The sequence below is a fragment of the Miscanthus floridulus genome, chromosome 8 (assembly GCF_019320115.1).
Source record: "Miscanthus floridulus cultivar M001 chromosome 8, ASM1932011v1, whole genome shotgun sequence".
NCBI classification, from domain to species: Eukaryota; Viridiplantae; Streptophyta; class Magnoliopsida; order Poales; family Poaceae; genus Miscanthus; species Miscanthus floridulus.
The window spans coordinates 116,537,904-116,560,398 of record NC_089587.1 but is presented as its reverse complement, the minus strand read 5'-3'; the positions used below and the strand labels follow the sequence as shown (position 1 = coordinate 116,560,398).

The 22,495-nt window shown below is 54.9% G+C and overlaps 2 protein-coding genes across 2 annotated transcripts; both read left to right on the top strand.

Moving 5' to 3' along the window:
• Positions 1 to 476: 476 nt before the first annotated feature.
• LOC136473356 (uncharacterized) lies at positions 477 to 2,235 on the top strand. Its single transcript, XM_066471006.1, has one exon. The coding sequence runs from the start codon at positions 654 to 656 to the stop codon at positions 912 to 914; it is 261 nt and encodes an 86-aa protein (XP_066327103.1). The 5' UTR covers positions 477 to 653; the 3' UTR covers positions 915 to 2,235.
• Positions 2,236 to 12,257: 10,022 nt separating this feature from the next.
• On the top strand, positions 12,258 to 13,608 carry LOC136469772 (uncharacterized). Its single transcript, XM_066467841.1, has 2 exons — positions 12,258 to 12,877; positions 12,960 to 13,608. Exons 1-2 carry the CDS (start codon positions 12,258 to 12,260, stop codon positions 13,606 to 13,608), a joined length of 1,269 nt encoding a protein of 422 aa, XP_066323938.1.
• The last annotated feature ends 8,887 nt before the right edge of the window (positions 13,609 to 22,495 follow it).

Below are 22,495 nucleotides of genomic sequence, written 5' to 3'. Positions count from 1 at the left end.
GGAGAGACGGTTGGTTGTCCGCGATGGAAAATGGAGGGATGGATTGGAGTTGGACGCAACCGGCCCAACCCCATATTCCTCACGCAACAACGCGTCTCTTTCGCGACCACGTAACTCGTTTCGTCAACTGTCTCTAGACTCTAGTGTATTATACTTATTCGGCTTTGTTAAAGCCCTTTTGCGTGTATTGAATTTTCAGGTCGTTTTCAGCTGTGACCTCTGGCTAGCCACCACTTGGATGGCCTTTCAGTTGTGATTCAGGCTCCATCCATGTACTCCAATAGATTCAAGAGACAGAGAGAGAGTTTTTTTAATTAAAAAAAATAAAAATTAAGGAGGGCATTGCAGAGTTCTCTGACTCTGTCTCCCTGGGCCCATGAAGGAGCTCTAACTGATAAGTAGTGTGCGTGCCTCTCCTGTGTCGCCATATAAATACAGCCACCACCGGTAGTCCGGCCGGTACAGAGTGAGTACAACAGACCTGCCCACCGGCCGGCCCGTGTCTCTCCTACCTGTCTGGCTAGTCTTCCCGTGTGCCGGCCGGCCGGGCAGTCTCTGCTGCGTTCCTCGCTCTATTCGCTCCAGATCCTCCTCCTCCTCCTCACTCACTCGTCATCTGCTGCCCACCAGCAGATCGTTCGGTCAGATCGTCCATGGTGATGATGGGTCAGCTGGGGCGCCTGGTGGACGGCATCAAGTCCAGGCTGCGCGCCGGCGGGAACAAGCAGAGGGGCGGAGCGACGAGGACGAAGGCGGCGGCGGGGTACGACAAGGTGGAGAAGACGGAGAGCATGCGGGTGGAGATCCGGAGCCGGCAGGCGCGCAAGCTCATCGCCAAGAACCTCGACGCCGCCGACTCCATCGCACGCGCCGGCCGGACCCGGACCAACAAGCGCTTCTTCCTCGCCTTCTGACGATGCATGATGATGAGCTGAGCTCCAAGCTAAGAACTACTAGTAGTACATACTTTACTTATTTTATTAGCTGCGGCCTGATTTTATACATCTGATTCAACTGATCTATCGAGTGATACATCGTGTATGTGCGTGCGACGTTACTGATGAAGAAGAAGCTGTACGTACCTCTCTGTGTGTACGTTAGGTGCCAGTGACGATCATGACACCTAGTACAGCGCGTGGTAGGACAGCTATCTATCATGTGACCTACTGGACTCCCTGTTCAAACAAAAAAAAAAGCACGTATTGTGCTTCGGGGTTCATGGGTTAAGTTTTGTTCTGAATGTGGTGTGTGCATGGCGTACGTACGGGCAGTCGAGTACAACGCGTAGGCTCGGCGGATGATGTAGATAACGGCCTCGTACTTGGCGTGCAGCCGGGGCGTCGTCGCTGCAGCTGCGCACTGCCCCGGTCGATCTCTGGTGCTGCTTCTCCGTCGATGTGCTGCTGCTTCTCCATCCATGGGTCGATGCTGCCGCGCACTGCCAGGGACGGCGTCGCTGCTTCTCCATCGACGTGCTACTGCGGTCAGGGGGTCTCGCAGCTCCTAGCAATCGCCGATCGACAGATACATCAATGGACAGTTCGTTGGCAGCGCAGCACGAGCAAGCAGAGACGATGACGAGCAGACATACGAGAGAGTCTATGCAGGAGAAGAGCACGGAGGACGGAGTGTACTCTTCGCGATCCGCCTACATGGCGCTCCATTCGGCCTCTCACCCGGTACCTGGCTGCAAGCGCATTTGGGGTACATGGGCACCTCTGCGGGTGAAGATCTTCCTCTGGCTCACTGTCCGACGAAGGCATTGGACCGCAGACAGGAGGCGCAGACACAGTTTGGACGCGACCGAGCACTGCTTCCTGTGCGATCAGGAACCAGAGACCATCGATCAGGAGGCACATCCTGACACATCTTGGCGCGGACACTTCCAGGATTGGCGGAGACTCCATGCTATCATGGTGGACCTCCTGGTGTAGACGGTGGATGGGCGACAAGAGGCGGGGAGCCGACTCCCTATTTGCACTTGTGGCATTGGAACTTTGGAAGGAGAGGAACGGGAGGTGCTTTCGCAACGGCTCATCATCGGTTCAGCAGTTGCTCGGCCACATCAAGCAATTGGCGGACCAGTGGATTGACGCCGAAGCACTCAAGTTAGGTTGCTTAATTCGTGAGTAGTCGCCTAACAAACTCTTTGCTAGGGTGGCATGCGCTCATTATAACATTGTAAGGCCCCCTAGTGCGCTCGCCTTGCGGGCGTCGTTGTAAAAAAACAAATTACTTATCAATCTTATTACAAAAGATGCACAGACCTTTTGCGTATTCGAGAAAAAAAGTGCAAAAAAACAAGGAATGTGTTCACCTATGCGTTGTACCTGTACGTACACCATGCGCACGCTCTACTCTTCTATATACACGCAGTGGCGGATCCAAAGGGGGGGCTGGGGGGGCTCCAGCCCCCCCTAATTTCTGGATTTCAATGCTAATTACTGTAGCAAAAACTTGATTTCAACGTTAAATCTTCGTGCAAATCAACATCTCTGTTGTTTTAGCCCCCCTTATCCCGCATCCCACATCCGCCACTGTATACACGCTAGCTACTTCACCACGGTACCGGAGCCCCGGGGTTGGCGCTCTCCTCTCCCAGCACCCCGCGGAGGCACGGGAACGACCACGAGAATGTGAGGCCCGATTCCCGAGTCCCTGAGATCCAGCTCCACCGCGCCGGAGTCAGCGTCACCACCGTCTCCCGCTTGGCTGCTCGTAGGAAGGACGGTGTGAGAAGGGTGCCAGCGGCAGCAGCGAGCCAGCGATGACGAATGAAAATAAGCCAGGGTGTGGGACGTACGGGTGGGTGGGCGGGAGCACCTGCGGGGTGGAAGAAGAGGGAGGAGTTGTTGTTGAGGTCGATGGCGGCGGCGAAGTGACTGCAGCGGAGCCATGGACGACAGCGTGCTCGCGCCGTGAGGATGATGTTGCCGGCCGTGAGGGCGCGTGCTTCCACTGGTTCCCTATACCCCATCGTGCTGGCAACTGGATCCATGACACCGGAGAGAACGAGATCGGAGCAACAGGAGAAGGCCGGTGGCGTTCTTGGCTCTCGAGCTAGAGGTGGGCGCCGGTGGTGTAGTGCATCTGCTAGCGTCGCCAGTCCACAAGGTCAAACGGGCGGGAGCCGCCAAAGCACCTATGTGCGATGCAGCAATGTTGGATGGGGAGCGACAGCAGGTGGAGGAGAGTCGTGCTGTCTGCTCATGGAGGTGTTTTGGCGGGAGTGTAGGGATATTTCCCTACAGACCCTGTGTTGTCCGCTCATGTGACTTTGCTGTCCCACAAGATACAAAGGGCCCACTGCCAGCATGTCATCCTTTGCCAGGTGGAATGCCAAGTGAGCAAAACCGGGTACCAAAACCAGGGCAGGGGGGTTTTTGAATGGTTTTGCAATTTTTAGGGTGCTGGAAATATGGTTTTGTACTTTAGGGTGTTAAGTAATCCACATGCCAAACATCAGGGGGTTATACAGACTTTTCCCAAATTAAAGCACCGCGCTTGCATCGGGCCCTCTTTGGATGAGATCCTCGGAAAGTGCAATTGCTATTTTCAAATATTAAATCATGCTATTTGTTTTGATGTTCATCAGCTTATGATTTAATATAATGTTCTATTATCATGTTTTTATCCTTCCATTGATTATTTGTCCAATTTTGACCAAAACTGATGCAAGCCGTTATGGGATATCATTCTAGTCTATACCTAATATTAAATTAAGACGGAAATGATTCTTCCGTCTGTCTTTTTTTTTTACTTCCCATGATGTCCTCACACCCTTTGTGTCCCATATGTAACACGAAACCATGATCCATGTTCAAACGAGTTAGAACAGTACGCGCTCGGCATGGTATGGAGTCTGATTCGAAGACGCATCAAGCAATGATACAAATTAAAGTTCAATTCCAAGACGTATAAGAGAACAAACGACCGTTGAATAAATCTCCGAGCTGTAAATTGTCTAGATGACCATCAACAGCTAGTACATTTTGTTACAATGCATCTGCATGTTTGGTAGTAATTAATAACATTAAATCATCAAAGGAAAAATGGCTTTGACATATACGCCATTCTCAATGGAGAGTTTCATGCGTCGTTTTCAAGACTACCATATCATATAAAATATGAAACATCCATTCTCAATATATATTTTCATTCTATAGTTTCATAGACATTTAATTTCATGAGTCATGTAGAGTTGGTAATCGTGCTAATCACTTTTTCCTCCTCTTCTTAAAAACATTGCCATATCATAATAAACACTTATGTGGTAGCCTATTAAATACAAATGAAACTCTTAGTAACTAATAATTTTATTCCATGAAACAGGACTAGCAGCAAAACATAGGACACCGGTCGTACCATCCAACTCGGGATATGCTGAATTGCTAATATGCATATGGTCCAGTAGTCAAGAGGTTGTTTCGGTCTAAATTCAATGGTTCAAAATGACTTAGTCACAAACATTATAAATCACCTCATATTAAACTAGAAGGTAATATTATCTTGACACAAGCAGCGAATTTGGTTCTATCTCATGTGTACATTATTAGTTTTCTTGTCAAATTGAATGACCTCAAAAACTGTTGACTGGTTATCTTCAAGTGCATCACATCACATCACATCAAGTGACAAGTGGTACGGATTAGCTCGGCTGCATGGACATTGGACCGCATTACGGACATTGAATCTAGAAAAAATCTTGAACATTATAGGAGGTTATATCTTGATGTGTGAATACCTACAATAAATTGAGAAATATAATATGTAAAAAAAGGAATATAGTTCTCCGTTACAGTGGACAAACTACCATACAATCTTTGTCGTCCCATGTCCATTATTTCTTTGAAAACCAATTCTGGAAAGTATGTCAAATTATGGGAAGTATGTCATGACCAGGGACGGGAAGGAGGGAAAGCTCCCCTATGTTTAGGTACTGCTTTAGTTATTTTTCAGTTGGTCAAGGATCATGCTAATCTTAGTGTGCAGCAAAAAAAACTCATCAGATGAATGTTGTCCAACAAAAAAAAAATATTATACTGCGATATACTGCCTGACTCACTAGAACGTGATGGTGACATTACTAGGTTGTGTCTGCTAGTTCCCAGTCACCTGATCAAATTGTAGTACATCGGTGATGGAGAAACCGGTTGTTGGGCTACCATTATTGAAAATAACATGGCACTGCAACCTAGTATTTTACTCCATATGTGGCCACACAAAATCCCTAATTATTGGACATCGTGCTCCCGCTTGAGGATGCCTTGGGGTCGTAGAACATCAGGTGAAACTACACAGAGATGCCCACACCACATTCCACATCAAAATGGACACAATTGAATTAATTTGTAGTTTGAGACACGTCCATGGACTTCATTACGTCCTGCAAGGACGAGGAGAGAAGCATCACAAGAGCCATGTACTACGACAAGGTTGGCTACAGGCAGTGCTTAGTCTCAACTGCACATGGTGTGCTTCCAAATAATTGGCGAGCTTGCAGTCAGATGCCTTAAGGATTACGTGGAGGAGAGACCCACAATGGAAGAGGTGGTGGAGGAGCTTAAGCAAGTTAAAAGGCGCTTGGATGAAGATAGCAACTAAGCATCCGCATCCATGTTGCGAGGAGTTTCTTGTTATTATTAAATAATTATTGTACTCATATTAGTTGTTTTGTATTATTATCAATATGGCTTGACTTATTAAGCTTCTTCATTCAAGTGTCTGAGTAATGGAACAACACTTCATTCCCTTTCACAAGACTTTATTTGTATGCTAGATATGTGTGACATGGAAATTCTTATTTTTTGGATGTTCAATGATGACACAAGCCTATGATGTCCTAATGTGCAGATGTTATGGACAATCTAGCGTAGGATCTTTGTCATTCCGCGTCCATTACTTCTTTGAAAACCAATTGTAAAAGGTATGTCCAATTTTGGTAGGTATGTCATGATAAGGACGGAAGGAGGGGGGCACTCCTTATGTTATTTTCAGTTGGTCGATCATGCTAATCTTTATGGGCAGTAAAATAGCTCATCCAATGAATGTTGTCCAGCAAAAAAATATTATACCACGGTATACTGATATGACCTAACTCATGCTTCTGCTTGAGGATGCCTTGGGGTCATATAACATCAGGTGAAACTACACAGAGATGCCCACACCACATTCCACATCAAAATGGACACAATTGAATTAATTTCTAGTTTGAGGCACGTCCATGGACTTCATTACATCCTGCAAGGACAAGGAGAGCAGCATCACAAGAGCCATGTACTACGACAAGGACATCTTGGCTACAGACAGTGCTCAGTCTCAACTGCACATGGAGTGCTTCCAAATAATTGGCGAGCTTGCAGTCAGATGCCTTAAGGATGACGTGGAGGAGAGACCACAATGGAAGAGGTGGTGGAGAAGCTTAAGCAAGTTAAAAGGCGCTTGGATGAAGATAGCAATTAAGCATCCGCATCCACGTTGCAAGGAGTTTCTTGTTATTATTAAATAATTATTGTACTCATATCAGTTGTTTTGCATTATTACCAATATGGCATGACTTATTAAGCTTCTTCATTCAAGTGTCCGAATAATGTAACAACTCTTCATTCTCTTTCACAAGACTTTATTTGTATGCTAGATATGTGTGACATGGAAATTCTTATTTTTTGGATGTTCAATGATGATACAAGCCTATGACGTCCTAATGTGCAGATGTTATGGACAAACTAGCGTAGGATCTTTGTCATTCCGCGTCCATTGCTTCTTTGAAAACCAATTCTGAAAGGTATGTCCAATTTTGGTAGGTATGTCACGATCAAGGACGGAAGGAGGGGGGCAACAACCCCCCCTATGTTTAGCGTACTCCTTATGTTATTTTCAGTTGGTCAAGGATGATGTTAATCTTTGCGGGCAGCAAAATAGCTCATCCGATGAATGTTGTCCAGTAAAAAAATATTATACTGCGGTATACTGATATGATCCGACTCACTCAAATGTGATATGACCTGACTCACTCGAATGTGACGGTGACATTACCAGGTTGTGTCTTCCAATTCCCAGTCACCTGTTCCAATTGTAGTGCATCGGTGATGGAGAACTCAGTCGTTGGGCTACAATCACTAAAAATGACATTGTACTCGCAGGACACATTGGCACTGCACCGCAATATTTTTACCCCATAGGTGGCCACATAAAATTCATGATCACAGGACACCGTGCTCCCGCTTGAGGATGCCTTGGGGTCACATAACATAAGTGAAACTACACATAGACGCCCACACCACATTCAACATAAAAATGAACACAACTGAATTAATTTTTAGTTTGAGATACAAGAAAGAAAAAGTGGGAAATGGTTACCCCAAGTCCACTATTGTGGGGGCATTTTTCATAGGAGATGAAGTTAACTGATAGGATGTTGCTGCTAGTGTTGACCTGGACGGTAGTGCTTCGGCGGCATCCCGATCTTGATCTCCGTGAAGTACAAGTTGCGCACGCCCGGACCAGCCCAATAATCTCAACAACGTAACCAAATCAAGCACTCCGCAGGGAAATCTTGATCCATAATTTCTATAACTCATGATAGATAACAAATTTTTAACCTCTTGACCAACAAGTATTCCAAGATTATTTAATTTACAACCTATCATAAGACCTGCATCAAGTGACCGTCTCGGCGGCACCAATGCACGATATGATGGTGAATTGGCGATGGAGGGCTAGGGTACGTGTCGGTGTTTTGGACCGGGGGGTCCTCAACCAACTAGTGAATTTGTTCTGCGTGTTCCCGATTCCCGATGGTGATGCAAAGAGACACAAGGTTTATACTGGTTCGGGCAATCCGTGCCCTACGTCCAGTCTGGGAGATTGATCTTGTATTCCTTGCGCTGAAGTACTTGTAGTAGGGGGTTACAAGCTAGGTGAGAGAGGGAGCTAGTCCCAGGTCTCGGCGGGGAGAGATGTGGGCTGCTTGGGACGTTGCTCTCAAGCGACAGGGAAGTGTGCGTGTTACAGGGTGTTGTTCGTCGTGAGAACCTGTCTCCCCCTAGAAATAGCCCAAGTCCTTTCCTTTTATAGTTTGAAGGGAGGACAAGGGTAGTACATGTGCTAACTATACGGCATCGTGCGAACAGAGGCGGTGTGTCCGAGCCCTGTAGCCTGTTCCTGTGGCGACATGGTTGTCGGAGTGGTCCATCCTTGGAGCACTAGGGCGGCGTGCTGGTCACATCCGATCTTGTGCGTCAGGGGAGCTCTAGGGCTGCCTCGGAGCGGGTGCGGCAGTCAGTGTGCGGGTCGCTGTGGATTGACTGTGCGCGAGGCCGAGGCTCGGTTGGTGCCGAGGCCAAACCGCGGTGGGGGGTCTCGATAGACGTGAATCCTGAGATAGCCGAGACCCTGGTGTAGAGTGCCGACGCCCGAAGGGAGTGGTCGATCTGGTACACTGGTTCGGAGGCGATGACGACCCAGGCCAGGCTTCCCATATCACATTGTTTTTGGGGCGGGGATCGCGGGGCACAGTGTAGTGCGGGCGCTGATCGTGGGCATAGCGTCAGAATACAGTGGCTGGTAATCCCCGCTGTGCCCTGTCTCAGCCGGTATGGTACTGATGTGACCCCATGTCCCATCGATCACTCCGTGGTGTCGAGCCATCATCCGGCTAAGATTACGGGAGTGGTTGACGCATTAATGGGACATGACATGCTGTCAGGAAGACCGGTCAAGGCGGGGGCAACGGGTTATTGTCGAGCCAGCCTCGAGCGATATGGAGAATGGCTGTCTCGCTCGAGGCCGGTCGCACGAGGCCTCGGGCGAGACGGAGATTGGGCTCTCTGCCGAGGCCCCTCGCGAGAGGCCTCGCACGAGGCGGAGATTCCGTTAGGGTGTCGAGACCTCCTGTGCGAGGCCTCAGGCGAGGCGGAGAGCCGGCGGGCTTGGTCGGGGCCGGTGGTGAACCCATGGCTTACCTTCTGGCTTTGTCGTTGATGGGATTTAAGTGGCTCTTTTGGTATATGCTCAGGGTACCCCGTTCTATGGTACCTGATAGTAGCCCTCGAGCCTCAGGGGGAGTGCGTGCACTCTCCCTGAGGGTTTGTCGAGACTTGGCTTGCATCCGCTCCTGTAGGGATTGTGTTTTGCTTCTTGAGATTTCGGTGGGTGCGCGCGAGCGCACCCGCCGGGTGTAGCCCCCGAGGCCCTAGAGGAGTGGATTTTACCCCTCTAGGGTTTTTTTTTGTGTTTGAGCGAGGGGTTTTTATCATATTTGCTGAGCCCACAAGTGCGAGTTCAGGTCGTGGGGTCTCGGCAAGGTTGCAGGAAGAGCCCCCTAGCCTCTGCACGGAGCAAGAGGTCCATCAGGGGTTCCCCTAGCTTTTTGTACGACCCTCACGCTTCCTTTTCACTCGGAAGGAGGGGTGGAATGAGCTGTTATCGGGTAAGTCCAAGTGGAGGCCCGTGCCCCGTTCGCTAGGGGATGGCTAGTGGTCTAGAGACACACTCCAAGAGTACCAGAGGGTTTCTCTAGTGGGTGCCGAGGCCGTTCACTGGGCCCCGGTGGCTTGGTGCCTCCCTACGGTGGGATCCCATTCGGAGACCTCCCTGCCGGTCTTGGACACAACTTAGGACGCCTTGAGCGATCGTTTGCTCGTGCCTCAGCCATTCGTGGGCTCGCCCATAGTCGTCCCTAACTCTGTTGCCCTAGGGCGGCTGTCAAAACCTCAGGGGGCCCAGCCTTCGAACCCCTAGACCATAACGGGCTCGGTGCCCTTTATCGTATTTGTAACGAAACTTCTAACATGGGCCTAAGTCATTTGTCTTTGTCATGGGTGCAGGAAGAGCCCCCGAGCCTTTGCCTGGAGCAAGAGGGCGGTCAGGGGTCCCCTGGCTTTTTTGTTCGACCCTCACACATCCTTTTCGTTCGGACGGAGGGGTTGTTTGCCAAGCCCATTCGGGTGCGAGCCGGAGCCGCTGGGTCTCGACAAGGTTGCAGGAAGAGCCCCCTAGCCTCTGCACGGAGCGAGAAGGCCGTCGGGAGTTCCCCTGACTTTTTGTACGCCCCTCGTGCATGAGGGTTTGTTTGCCGAGGCCCCTTTGGGCGCGAGCCTAGGTCGCAGGGTCTCGGCATATCTGCAGGAAGGGCTCCCTAGCCTCTGCACGGAGCGAGAGGGCCATCAGGAGCTCCCCTGGCTTTTTGTACGACCCTCACGCTTCCTTTTCGCTCGGAAGGAGGGGTTGTTTTGCTGAGCCCCCTCGAGTGCGAACCGGGGTCGCTAGGTCTCGGCAAGGTTGCAGGAAGAGCCCCCTAGCCTCTGCATGGGGCAAGAGGTCCGTCGAGGGTTCCCCTGGCTTTTTTGTACGACCCTCACGCTTCCTTTTCGCTCGAAAGGAGGGGTGGAATGTGCCAGGTTACCCTCGGTGGGCACGAGCGTTGGCACTTCCGGTGAGCTGTTATCGGGTAAGTCCGAGTGGAGGCCCATGCCCCGTTCGCTAGGGGACGGCTAGCGGTCCAGAGACGCACTCCAAAAGTACCAGAGGGTTTCTCTAGTGGGTGTCGAGGCCGTTCGCTGGGCCTCGGTGGCTCGGCGCCTCCCTATGGTGGGATCCCATTTGGAGACCTCCCTGCCGGTCTCGGACACGACTTAGGGCATCCCAAGCGTTTTGCTTGCTTGGGCCTCAGCCCCGTATAGGCTCGCCCGCGGTTGTCCCTGACTCTATTGTCCTAGGGCGGCTGTCGAAACCCCTAGGGGCCCAGCCTTTGAACCCCTGGACCGTAATAGGCTCAGAGCCTGGTTCCTTCATCTGAAAGGAATAGGGCGGGGGGAATATCTTCCCCATCGGCTCGGCAATGGGTGGCGCGCCTTTTGAGGTAGTTTCCTGGGGAGGCGAAACGACGCCTGCTGCTGCAGTGGCCGAGTGCGACGTGGTGGATGGGACGTAACTATTCCCGCAATTAATGAGAAAGAAGTGGGCGCGTGGGCGGTAAAATCAGATCGTGGTTAACCGTGCCGGATCGAGGGGAAACTTCCCCGATTTCATCGCCCGTCCGTTTCACCTTCACCCTACATAAATACTCAAAGAGTTTCGCCCCTCCTCACCTTACCTTGCCTATGTTAGCTCTGTCTCCATCGAGCCGTCGCTAGAGCAGCGGGTGCCGGGAAGAAGAAGGGAGAAGAGCGAGCCAGGGAGAAAGCGAGAAAGAGTGAGAGAGAGAAAGAGAGAAAAACTCACCACCGCATTCGATCCCTCCACCGCACTCATGGCCAGCGACATCATTGTCATCGAGGCGGACCCTTGGGATCCTTCTGACGTCACCGTGGAGACGCTCTAGTCGCTCGTCGACGGCGGACTCCTTCGTCCGGTGACGGACCCCAACAGGCCAGAGTGGATTGCTCCGTTGGGCGAGCTGAAGCTGAGGCCTCGCGACGGTTACGTCGTGAGCTTTGTCTCCTTTCATGAGCGCGGCCTCGGTGTCCCGGTGGATCGGTTCATGCGGGCGCTCCTGCACTACTATGGCGTGGAGCTCCACAACTTCAACCCCAACTCCATCGCACAGGCGGCCATCTTCGTTGCCGTCTACGAGGGGTACTTGGGGATTGCTCCCCATTGGGAGTTGTGGCTCTATCTCTTCTGGGCGGGGCACAGCACTAAGCCGACGGGCACGTCGGGCACGAGGAAAGCGACAAGGGCCGGCGGCTGCACTCTCCAAGTGCGCCAGGACCGCTAGCACCTTTACATCTCGGCCCAGCTCGCGTCATCCAATCACCGATGGTACATGAGCTGGTTCTACCTTCGCAACGACGATGGAGGACTTCCCCCCTACACTGGGCGGATTGTGGGGAGCTGCCCGGAGAGGTGGAAGTACGACATCCCGAGGGAGGATTAGCCTAAGCTGCAGCCGCTTCTAGAGGGGCTAGAGAGGCTATGGGGCCATGGCCTTACCGTGGCTGTGGTCGTGGCTGCCTTCCACCGCCAGAGGGTGCTGCCGCTGATGGCTCGGCGGCGGCGACTGTTCGAGATGAGGCTGGGTGAGCCTAATGAGGGCGTCCAGATGTCCTCCTCCGCCCTTTCCGACGAGGAAATTCTTCGTCGGGTGGGGGAGACGGTGGAGGCAAAGCTGAGGGGTGGCAACCTGACCCCCATCATGATGTGCCCGTCACGGGGGTTCCTCTCACTGGTAAGTCGTGCGCCGCTGTAGCCCCAGAGCCTCCTCCGTTTCTCCTTACTTCTCATTTCCTTATGCGTGTTCGCCGTTCCTGCAAGGGATGAGGGACATGCGCGCCTCTCCGCCACCCGTTCCCGAGGACACAAGGCGGCGGGTGATCAACCGGGCGCACACCGAGGCGCAGAAAAAGAGGAAGGATGCCAAGGCGGTGAAGCGCACGAAAAAGATCCTCACGCATGAGGAACTGGACAAGCGCCGCTGTCAACAAAGGAAGGATGGCCTCCCATTGGAGGAGTCCCCGTCGCCGTCGATATCGACAGATGCCTCGGACAGGGATGACGAGGACAAGATGGGGCGAGGTCCCCTGGACCATCTCCCTGACATAGTGGAGGTGGTGCCCGGGGTGTTGGCAAGCAGCCCGGCACTCCTGGGAGGAGGAGGAGCGGACCTGGGGTTGGCAATTGCCCGCTCCGGGGCCGAGGTCGACATGCCCGAGGTGCGGGCGTTGGGCAAATGCGCCGTCAGCCCAGTGGGCTCGGCAGCGGCGGTGGAGCAAGTGGCGGCGGAGGCGACGCAACTGCCTCCGCAGAGGACCGAGGGGGCGCCGGGGTCCTTTGAGGACCAACCGGCGCCGATGGACACGGAGGCCATGCCTCTGCCACCGCCACTGCCTTTGCGGACAAGGGTCGCCATGGCAAAGCGGTTGCCGCCCCGCTCGAGGTAGGTGTATTTTTGGTGGGGTCGCAGTGCCTTCCGTTCGTTCTTCTATCGTGTGCTGACCCTGTGATCGTCTTGTCCTTAGCCGGAAGCGGCCCGCGGAGGTGCCTACCTTGGCGCCCCTTAAAGCGCTCAAGGTTAACCTCGGCTCCACCGCCCACTGGGTGGCGGAGGCGCAAGCCGCCCTGCATCATGGCGCGGCATCGGCGAGGGCCGACCCGAAGGAGCCGGCCACTCAAGGAGGGGCTATCGAGGCGGCCCTGACACAGGAAGGGGAGGCAGCGCCTCCACCTCGCGATAGCGAGGCCCGTGGGTCGGATGCGGCCGAGGTTCTCTTGGCCACCGAGACCACCAGGACCGAGGTCCCTAGGGTTTCACAGGCTAGGGCGACAGAGACTACGGTGCCCGAGACCATCGAGGCCGATGCGGCGGGCGTCGGAGCCCTCGCGACCGCCGAGGCCACGATGGCGGAGGCTGGAGCCCCCGAGACCACCGAGGCCACGATGGCGAAGGCCGGAGCCCCCGGGACCACCGAGGCCACGATGGTAGAGGTCGGAGCCCCCGGGACCACCGATGCTGACGTGATCGTGGCGGGGCTGCCGGCCCAGGAAGTGGGGATGAAGGCGGTGGAGGCCCTGGCGGCACCCTTGGTTCAAGGCCCGCCGCCATTGCGGGAGAGCGCCCGGGAGGTGGAAGTTCTTCCAATCTCCTCCGACGATACTTCCCGAGCGTAGGAGATGGCCAGCGCCGAGATGGCCGGTGTCGTGGAATAGCCGGTTCCAACTCCAGGTGAGAGAAGCTCGGCCCTTGCGCGGGTGCGACCCGAGCCCCGCGGGTGGAACCACCCGCGTGTCCTGTGGCAAAGCCGGGACGATCCTAAGGCAGAGCCTCTGTTTGCCCTCGAGGACGTGGCCGAGGGCGGTCGCTGGGACATGTTTGAGCAGTACCGCCAGCTGGCGGAGCGGTCTCTACGGACGGTGCTGTCCGTGGTGTCCAACGATTTGCCTGGAGTCGCCCAGGTTCGTGCTTTCTTTCCCATGCGGTGGTCTTTTTCCAAGTTTTCTTTGTAGGGATTGACCCCTATTCTGTTTTCCCCAGGAGCTCGAGACCCAATCCCTTGGGAAGTCGGTCTTCCTCCGCCGGGAGAGGGATGTCTGGGACCAGCTTCAGTGGCAGAAGGGCCTTCTTGCAGGCGCCAATGAGCTCCTATCGGCATGGAGCGTGGAGGTGGAGGACCTCCGCCTTTGTTGTGCCGATGCGAAGGTCGAGGTGGCCACGGCCCAGGAGTAGCTCACCCCTCTGGCGGCGCGGGTCAAGGAGTTGGAGGAGGAGCTCACCCACATGACCAGTGATTGGGATGCCTTCAGGGCTCGAGCCATAGAAGCTACGGCCTCAGCCACGGCTCTTGCTGGGCAGCTAGGGGCGGAACAGAATGCGCACCAGCTGACGAAAGGTGCTTTGGATGAGGCCTTTGCAGCGGCTGAGGCCTCGTGAACCGAGGCTGTGGTTTGGAGGGGGAAGGCCGAGGGTGAGTCCTAGTCCCTTCGTTTTACTCGCTTTTTCTTATGTTCGTTCCCTAACTTCCTTGTGTGACGCAGAGCTAGGGAGTGAAGCTTCCAGGGTGGCCGAGGCTTCTCGGGTTGAGGCTCAGCGCCTAAAGGAGAAAGCCGAGGCCTTTCGGGTTGAGGCCCGACACTGGGAGCTTAAGGCCAAGGGTGAGTTCCGTAGGCTTCCGTCCCTAGCTAGCTTGTTTTTTTCTCTCGCTCAACCCCATTCCGTTTTCCATGGTGCAGAGTCAGAGGCAGAGGTTTCCCGGGCAGCCGAGGCTTCCAGCGTGGTGCAGACGGTGCTTGAGACCGAGATCGGGGAGCACGAGGCGCTGAAGAGTGCCGCCTGTGCCGCCTGTGAGGTCCTGGTGGTTGAGGGGGTTCAGTCAAGCAGCTCCCTTGGGAGCCATCTGATTGCGCTGAGCGGTCAAGTGCGTGAGCGGCTCTGAGGAGCGCTGCATACGGGCATCAAGCGCACACTGGCCGTCATCGCCTCGCACTACATTGGTGTTGACCTTCAAGCCATCAGCGATGGCTACGTCTTGCCTGATGATGATGATGAGGCCGACGAGGTGGTGACGAAGCTGTTGGAGGCGGCGAAAGGCCCTGGCACCGCGCTGGCAACATTGTTTGAAGAGGAGGTGGTCCCTTCCTCGCCGTCTGCCGATGTCGGAGGTGCTGAGCCTTGACCTGGGCCCAAGCGGCCATGTAAATAGAGTAGGAATTAACTATGCATCATAATGTTTGTGGCCGTGGAGGCCTTTCTTTGGAAGTATTCGTGTTTCTTTAATTGTTTGTCTTGTATTTCTGAGCCTCTGCCCTCTTGTTGTCTCCGATCTGATTTCTTTGCAAAAAACCTCTTTGGAGCCTAAGCCGTCCCCGGGGCGAAAGGTGGTGAGGGAGTGCCGTAGCCCAGAGGCTTAGCCATCTCGTGACTCAACCGGCCTTCTGGCCCTAAGACGAGCTTTTGGTCCTTGGGTTTTTCGTAACCGATTCGTCAGAGCGTGCTAGAGGGTTTGGCATAGGAATTTTTTCGAAAAACGACTAAAAAATGGCGCGTGGGACTTTAGGGGGAATCCCCCATCTAGCCCCCGAGGGAGATTTGGTTCTGTGGAGGCAGAGCCGAGTCTCCCTTATAGTGTCAGCGTATTGCCGAGACCATCGATAGGCTCGGGGAATTTCTCGAAAAATTAGAACAACTAAAAAACGGGTTTCAATTGTATTCCGAGAAACAATATATACAATGCTTGGAATTTTAAGGATAAAAGCGACGTAGCTGTTCTATGTTCCAAGCATTGGTGAAGACTTCGCCCTTTTCGTTGGCTAGCTTGTAGGTTCCGGGCTTCAGCACTTGGGCGATGATGTACGGTCCTTCCCATGGCGGGGTCAGCTTATGGCGGCCCTTATTGCTCTATGCTAGCCTCAACACCAGGTCGCCTACCTTCAAGTCTCGGCCTCGGACACGCCAAGCCTGATAGCGCCGTAGGGTCTGCTGGTATTTAGCCGAGTGCAGCAGCGCAACGTCTCGGGCTTCCTCCAGTTGGTCGAGGGCGTCCTCTCGGGTGGTGCGGTTGCTTTACTTGTTATAGGCCTGTAGCCTTGGGGAGCCATATTCCAAGTCAGTGGGGAGGATGGCCTCAGCCCCATAGACCAGGAAGAAAGGCGTGAACCCCGTGGCTCGGCTTGGGGTGTTCCTCAGGCTCCAGATGACCGATGGGAGTTCGGTGAGCCATTTCTTGCCAAACTTCTTCAACCGGTTGTAAATTCTTGGCTTGAGGCCTTGTAGGATCATGCCGTTGGCACGTTCTACTTGGCCATTGGTCCTTGGGTGTCCTACGGCTGACCAGGCCACACGGATGTGGTGGTCATCGCAAAACATCAAGAACTTTTTGCCGGTGAACTATGTCCCGTTGTCGGTGATGATGGTGTTAGGAACCCCAAACCTATGGATAATGTCAGTGAAGAACAGCACTACTTGCTTGGATTTGATTCGATTGATCGGACGAGCCTCGATCCATTTGGAGAACTTGTCGATTGATACCAGTAGATGAGTGTAGCCCCCAGGGGCCTTTTGTAGAGGCCCGACCATGTCGAGCCCCCATACGGCGAACGGCCACGTGATGGGGATGGTTTGGAGGGCCAGGGCCGGGAGATGTGTCTGTCGAGCATAGTACTGACATCCTTCATAGGAGCATACTAGCTTGGTGGCGTCGGCGACCGCCGTCGGCTAGTAAAACCCATGGCGGAAAGCATTTCCTACGAGCGTCCGAGGCGCCGCATGGTGCCCGCAGGCCCCTGCGTGCAAGTCCCAAAGCAGGGCTCGGCCTACCTCGGCAGTGATGCATCATTGGAGGACACCGAAGGGACTTCGCCTATACAATTCATCATTACAGAGGACGTAAGTCTTGGCTCGGTGCACAAGCCGTCGGGCTTCGATCCTGTCACTAGGGAGCTCCCCCCGATCAAGCCAATCGAGGAACGGGATTCGCCAATCCGCGTCCTGGTCGGTCTGCGGAGGCTCGGTGTTGACTTCCATGACCTTGGGCTTAGTCGAGAGGGTCTCGGCAGTAGAGGGGGCGTCAAGCCCTGCCGTGGGTTCGACAGGTGGGCCCTCCTCTGTTACCAAGGTGTAGTTAATGGAAGGTTTGTGGAGGTCCCTGGCAAAGACGTTCGGGGGGACTGGAGCCGTGCCAAGGCCATCTTTGCTAGTTCGTCGGCGGCCTCGTTGTACTTCCACGTGATGTGGTTTAGATCGAGACCGTCGAACTTGTCTTCTAGGCGACGTACCAACTTGCAATAAGCCTCCATTTTGGGGTCGAGGCAATTTGACTCCTTCATGACTTGATCGATGACGAGCTACGAGTCGCCCCGGACGTCAAGACGTCGTACCCCAAGTTCGATGGCGACTTGCAAGCCGTTGATGAGGGCCTCGTACTCGGCCACGTTGTTGGAGGCGACGAAGTGGAGCTGCACCATGTAGCGCATGTGTACTCTGAGGGGCGAGACGAAGAGGAGACCCGCGCCTGCCCTGGTCTTCATCAGAGACCCATCAAAGTACATGGTCTAGCATTCTGTCTAGACTTGAGCAGGTGGTAATTGGGTGTCGGTCCACTTAGCCACAAAATCGGCCAAGACCTGAGACTTAATTGCTTTCCGAGGCGCAAAAGTCAAGGATTCCCCCATAAGCTCGACGGCCCACTTGGCTATCCTGCCTGAGGCCTCCCGGTTATGGACTATCTCTCCCAAGGGGAAAGACGATACCACAGTCACTGGGTGAGACTCGAAGTAGTGACGTAGCTTACGCCGGGCCAGGACTACGGCGTAGACCAGCTTCTGGATGTGGGGGTAACGTGTTTTGGTCTCGGAGAGCACTTCGCTGATGAAGTAAATAGGTCGTTGGGTGGGTAGAGCATGCCCCTCTTCCTGCCTTTCTACTACTACGGTAGCGCTGACCACTTGGGTCGTTGCAGCGACGTAGAGTAAGAGGGCCTCGTCCCTGGCCAACGGTACTAGGATGGGAGGATTTGTGAGCAGCGCTTTGAGTTTGTCGAGGGCTTCTTCAGCCTCGGGGGTCCAAGAAAAATGCTTGGATTTTCTCAAGAGTCGGTACAGAGGCAAGCCTTTTTCGCCGAGGCGCGAGATAAAGCGGCTCAGGGCCGCAAGGCATCCCATGACCCTCTGCACTCCCTTGAGGTCTCTGATTGGTCCCATGCTGGTTATGGCCGAGACCTTCTTTGGGTTGGCTTCGATGCCGTGTTCTGAGACTATGAATCCCAAGAGCATGCCTCGGAGGACCCCGAACACACACTTCTTGGGATTGAGCTTGATGCCCTTCTCTCTAAGGCATTTGAAGGCTATCCTCAAGTCGTCGACGAGATCCTCGGCCTTTCTGGTCTTGACCACGATGTCGTCCACATAGGCCTCAATGGTTTGCCCAATGTGGTCGCCAAAGACCTGGGTCATGCACCGCTGGTACGTGGCCCCTGCGTTTCAGAGGCCAAAAGGCATAGTCACGTAGCAGTACATGCCGAATGGGGTGATGAAAGAAGTCGCAAGCTGGTCGGACTCTTTCATCTTGATTTGATGGTAACCAGAATACGCATCAAGGAAAGACAGGGTCTCGCACCCCGCAGTGGAGTCAATGATCTGATCGATTTGGGGTAATGGGAAGGGGACTTTTGGATAGGCTTTATTCAAACCGGTGTAGTCTACACACACCCTCCATTTCCCATTTTTCTTCCTAACTAACACAGGGTTAGCCAACCACTCTGGGTGGGACACTTCCTTGATGAATCCGGCCGCCAAGAGTTTCTGCACCTCCTCGCCGATGGCCCTACGCTTTTCCTCGTTGAATCGGCGCAAGCGTTGTTTCACCGGTCTAGAGCCAGCACAGATGTCCAAGGCGTGCTCGGCGACCTCCCTCGGTATGCCCAGCATGTCCGAGGGACTCCATACGAATATGTCAGCATTCGCACGGAGGAAGTCGACAAGCACGGCTTCCTATTTGATGTCGAGGGTGGCGCTGATCCTCAGCGCCCGGTCATCGAGGCAGGTGGGGTCGACCGGGACAAGCTTGATGGCCTCCGTGGGCTCAAACACCCCTGCACGATGCTTGGAGTCAGGTGCCTCACCACTGAGTTGGTCGAGGTTGGCGATGAGGGTCTCGGCTTCCGTGAGAGCCTCGGCGTACTCGATGCACTCGACGTCGCAGTCGTATGCATGTTCGTATGTGGACTCAATCGTATGATACCGCTGGGGCCTGGCATCTTGAGCTTGAGGTAGGTAAAGTTGGGGACTGCCATGAACTTGGCGTAGCACGGCCGCCCTAGGATGGCGTGGTAGGTTCCCCCGAACCCGACCACCTCGAAGGTAAGGACTTCCTTGCGGTAGTTGGAGGGGGCGCCGAAGCATACGGGAAGGTCGATGCGCCCGAGGGGTCGCGTGCGTTTCCCTGGCACGATGCCGTGGAAGGGTGCGGCGTCGCCTCGGAGCCTCGATCGGTCGATCTCCAAGAGCTCCAGGGTGTTGGCGTAGAGGATATTGAGGCCGCTGCCTCCGTCCATCAACACCTTGGAGAGTCGGGTGTTGCCGATGATCGGGTCGACAACAAGTGGGTACTGCCCGAGATTCGGAACATGGTTGGGGTGGTCATCTCGATCAAAGGTGATCGCCTCTCGAGACCAGTAGAGGTACCGGGGAGTGGCCACCTTGACCGAGAAGACCTCTCGGCATTCCCTCTTTTGCTGCCACGCCGTAAGGCACGCCGAGGGTCCACCAAAGATCATGAAGGCGTTGTGTACCTCGGGGAACCTGTCGTCCTTGTCATCGTCCCAGTCGCCGGCGCCCTTCTGCTTGGTGTCGTCGTCGGGGAGCCCAAGCCTGGCGTAGTAACGCCGCAACATGGAGCAATCCTTGAGGGCATGCTTTACCGGGCCTTGGTGGTAAGGGCAGGGTTTCTTAAGCATGTCGTCGAAAGGTCTGGGGCCCCTAGGGCCTCGGGGATTCTTGCGTTCTGCGGCCACAACCAGATCGGCCTCGAGGACGGCCCGCTTCCCCTGGCGATCCTTTTTCTTTCTTTTGAGGAGGTAGGGAACCGAGGCCTCGGGGGCCTCGTCCCTCCGCTTCCCCTTGGTGTCGTTCTCGGGGAAGATGGCCCCTATAGCCTCTTCGCCCGAGGCGAAGTTGGTGGTGATGTCGAGGAGCACGGCAGCCGAGCGCGGCATGTTTCGACCTAATTCTTGGACCAAGTCTCGGCAGGTGGTGCCAGAGAGAAAAGCCTAGACGATCTCTGAATCGCCGACGCTGGGTAGCTCGATGCACTGTTTAGAGAAGCATCGGATGAAGTCTTGGAGAGACTCGTCTGGTTTCTGGCGACAGCTCTTAAGGTCCCAGGAGTTTCTAGGGCGCACGTATGTGCCCTGGAAATTCCCAACAAAGATCCTAACCAAGTCGCGCCAGTCGTGGATCTGAGAGGGAGGAAGGTGCTCAAGCCAGGCTCACGCCGAGTCTGACAAGAGCAAGGGGAGGTTACGGATGATGAGCAGGTCATTGTCCGCGCCGCCTAGCTGACAAGCCAGGCGGTAATTGGCGATCCAGAGCTCGAGGTTGGTCTCACCGCTATTCTTTGTGAGGTTGGCTGGCTAGCGAAACTGGGCTGGAAACTAAGCGTTGCGAATGGCTCTGCTGAAGACTCGGGGGCTGGGCGGTTTGGGAGAAGGACTGCGGTCCTCTCCGCTATCGTAGCGGCCGCCCCGATGCGGATGGTAGCCTCGGGCAGGCCCCTCACTGTCGTGGCGTCGTTGTCGGCCGACCACCTCGTGGTCACCCTGCGCCTCACGTCGGTCATCGAGGCGGTCGTGGACCGGGGGGACCCTATGGATTGCCGGCACTCGAGCGGGCTCGGGACGAACCGAGGCCTCCCTATCCTGCCGATGCGGCGCTGAGGGGAGGTCCGAGACGGCACCGCACCGCCGGGAGGCGGAACTCTCGGCCTGCTGCACCGCGGTGGTCTCGAGGAGATCTCGGAGCTCGCCGTGAACCCGTCGTCCTTCCATGGTGGAGGGCTAGGGCATCGCGTGCACTAGCATCGCCGCAGCCGCGATATTCTGGCTAGCGCGATTGAAGATTAGGGGACGATCGTCCCCTTCGTCGTTGTTGATGCGGTGGTGCACGTCGCGAGCCCATCGCCAGGCTCCTCCGCCGTCACCGTGGCCTTGCTGCTCCTGCTCGAGAGTGCTTTGGAGCTGTCGCAGAAGGAGTCGATCTTGCTCGACCTTGGCTTGAAGTTCACGGAGTTGCTCCAGGTCTGGGCGTCGAAATTGTCCGAGGGCAAGGTTCTCGTTCCGTGCTGCCGGTGGGACAATGCGTGAAGGCGTAGCATCACCCGTTCCCTGATGAAGCGGAGTGCGGTTGTCTACCCCCTCGTCCTCGTCGCCCGTGCTTGGCATCCCAAGTCCGACGTGGAAGCACTCACAAGTGGGATCGTAAGTACTTTCATCGTTGGAATCGGAGTAGCCAAAGCAATAGTCACTTGCGGCCAAGAAGCATCGCATGGTTTCGTGGTCGTGGAGGTCGGAGAAATCCGCTCTGGCCCATGCCTCGTCCTCCTCCGAGGAGTCGGCGTGGATGTGGGTCGACGCGGTGGTGTCGAAGTTGAGAGCGAAGCGCTGGCGGCGCTCCGAGAGATCCACGTGAGCGGAAGCGTAGGCGTAAGCATAAGAGGCGGCGGCATTTCTCAACTCGAAGGGGTATGGAGATAGTGCCGTCGCCGGGCTCTGCTCCACCGGAGTTGGCTCCTTAGGGAGTGGTGGAGTGGAGCTTGATGTCGGGGCGTCGCCGGGTGCCACCGGCGTTTTTCCCTTATCCAGGCTCAGGCTAGATAGATCCCCAACTAGGGACCCTACGCCAACAGCTGGTCGTAGGATACCGGCGGAGAGAGGTGAGTCGCCCTGGGTTCGCGTAGCATTGGGGTGATTCTGCTCGCGTCGTGCCCGGTGAGCGCGGCAAGAGCGGCCACCCGGGCGCCGCCTGCGCCTGGGCTGCCGGTGCATAACGTCGTCATCGGTAGGCGGGGCTCAGGGTGTGAGAAGTACCATGTCGTACTCATGCCCTAGAGACATGAACTCCAAGCTCCCAAACCAGACCACCGTGCTGAGGCAAAGCGGTTGTACGGGGTCTGCCATCCGGAACTTGTTGGGATGACGAAGCTGACACGCAGAGGTCCCTACCTGGCGCGCCAACTGTCGGTGTTTTGGACCGGGGGGTCCTCAACCAACTAGTGAATTTGTTCTGCGTGTTCCCGATTCCGGATGGTGATGCAAAGAGACACAAGGTTTATACTGGTTCAGGCAATCCGTACCCTACGTCCAGTCTGGGAGATTGATCTTGTATTCCTTGCGCCGAAGTACTTGTAGTAGGGGGTTACAAGCTAGGTGAGAGAGGGAGCTAGTCCCAGGTCTCGACGGGGAGAGATGTGGGCTGCTTGGGACGTTGCTCTCAAGCGGCAGGGAAGTGTGTGTGTTACAGGGTGTTGTTCTTCGTGAGAACCTGTCTCCCCCTAGAAATGGACCAAGTC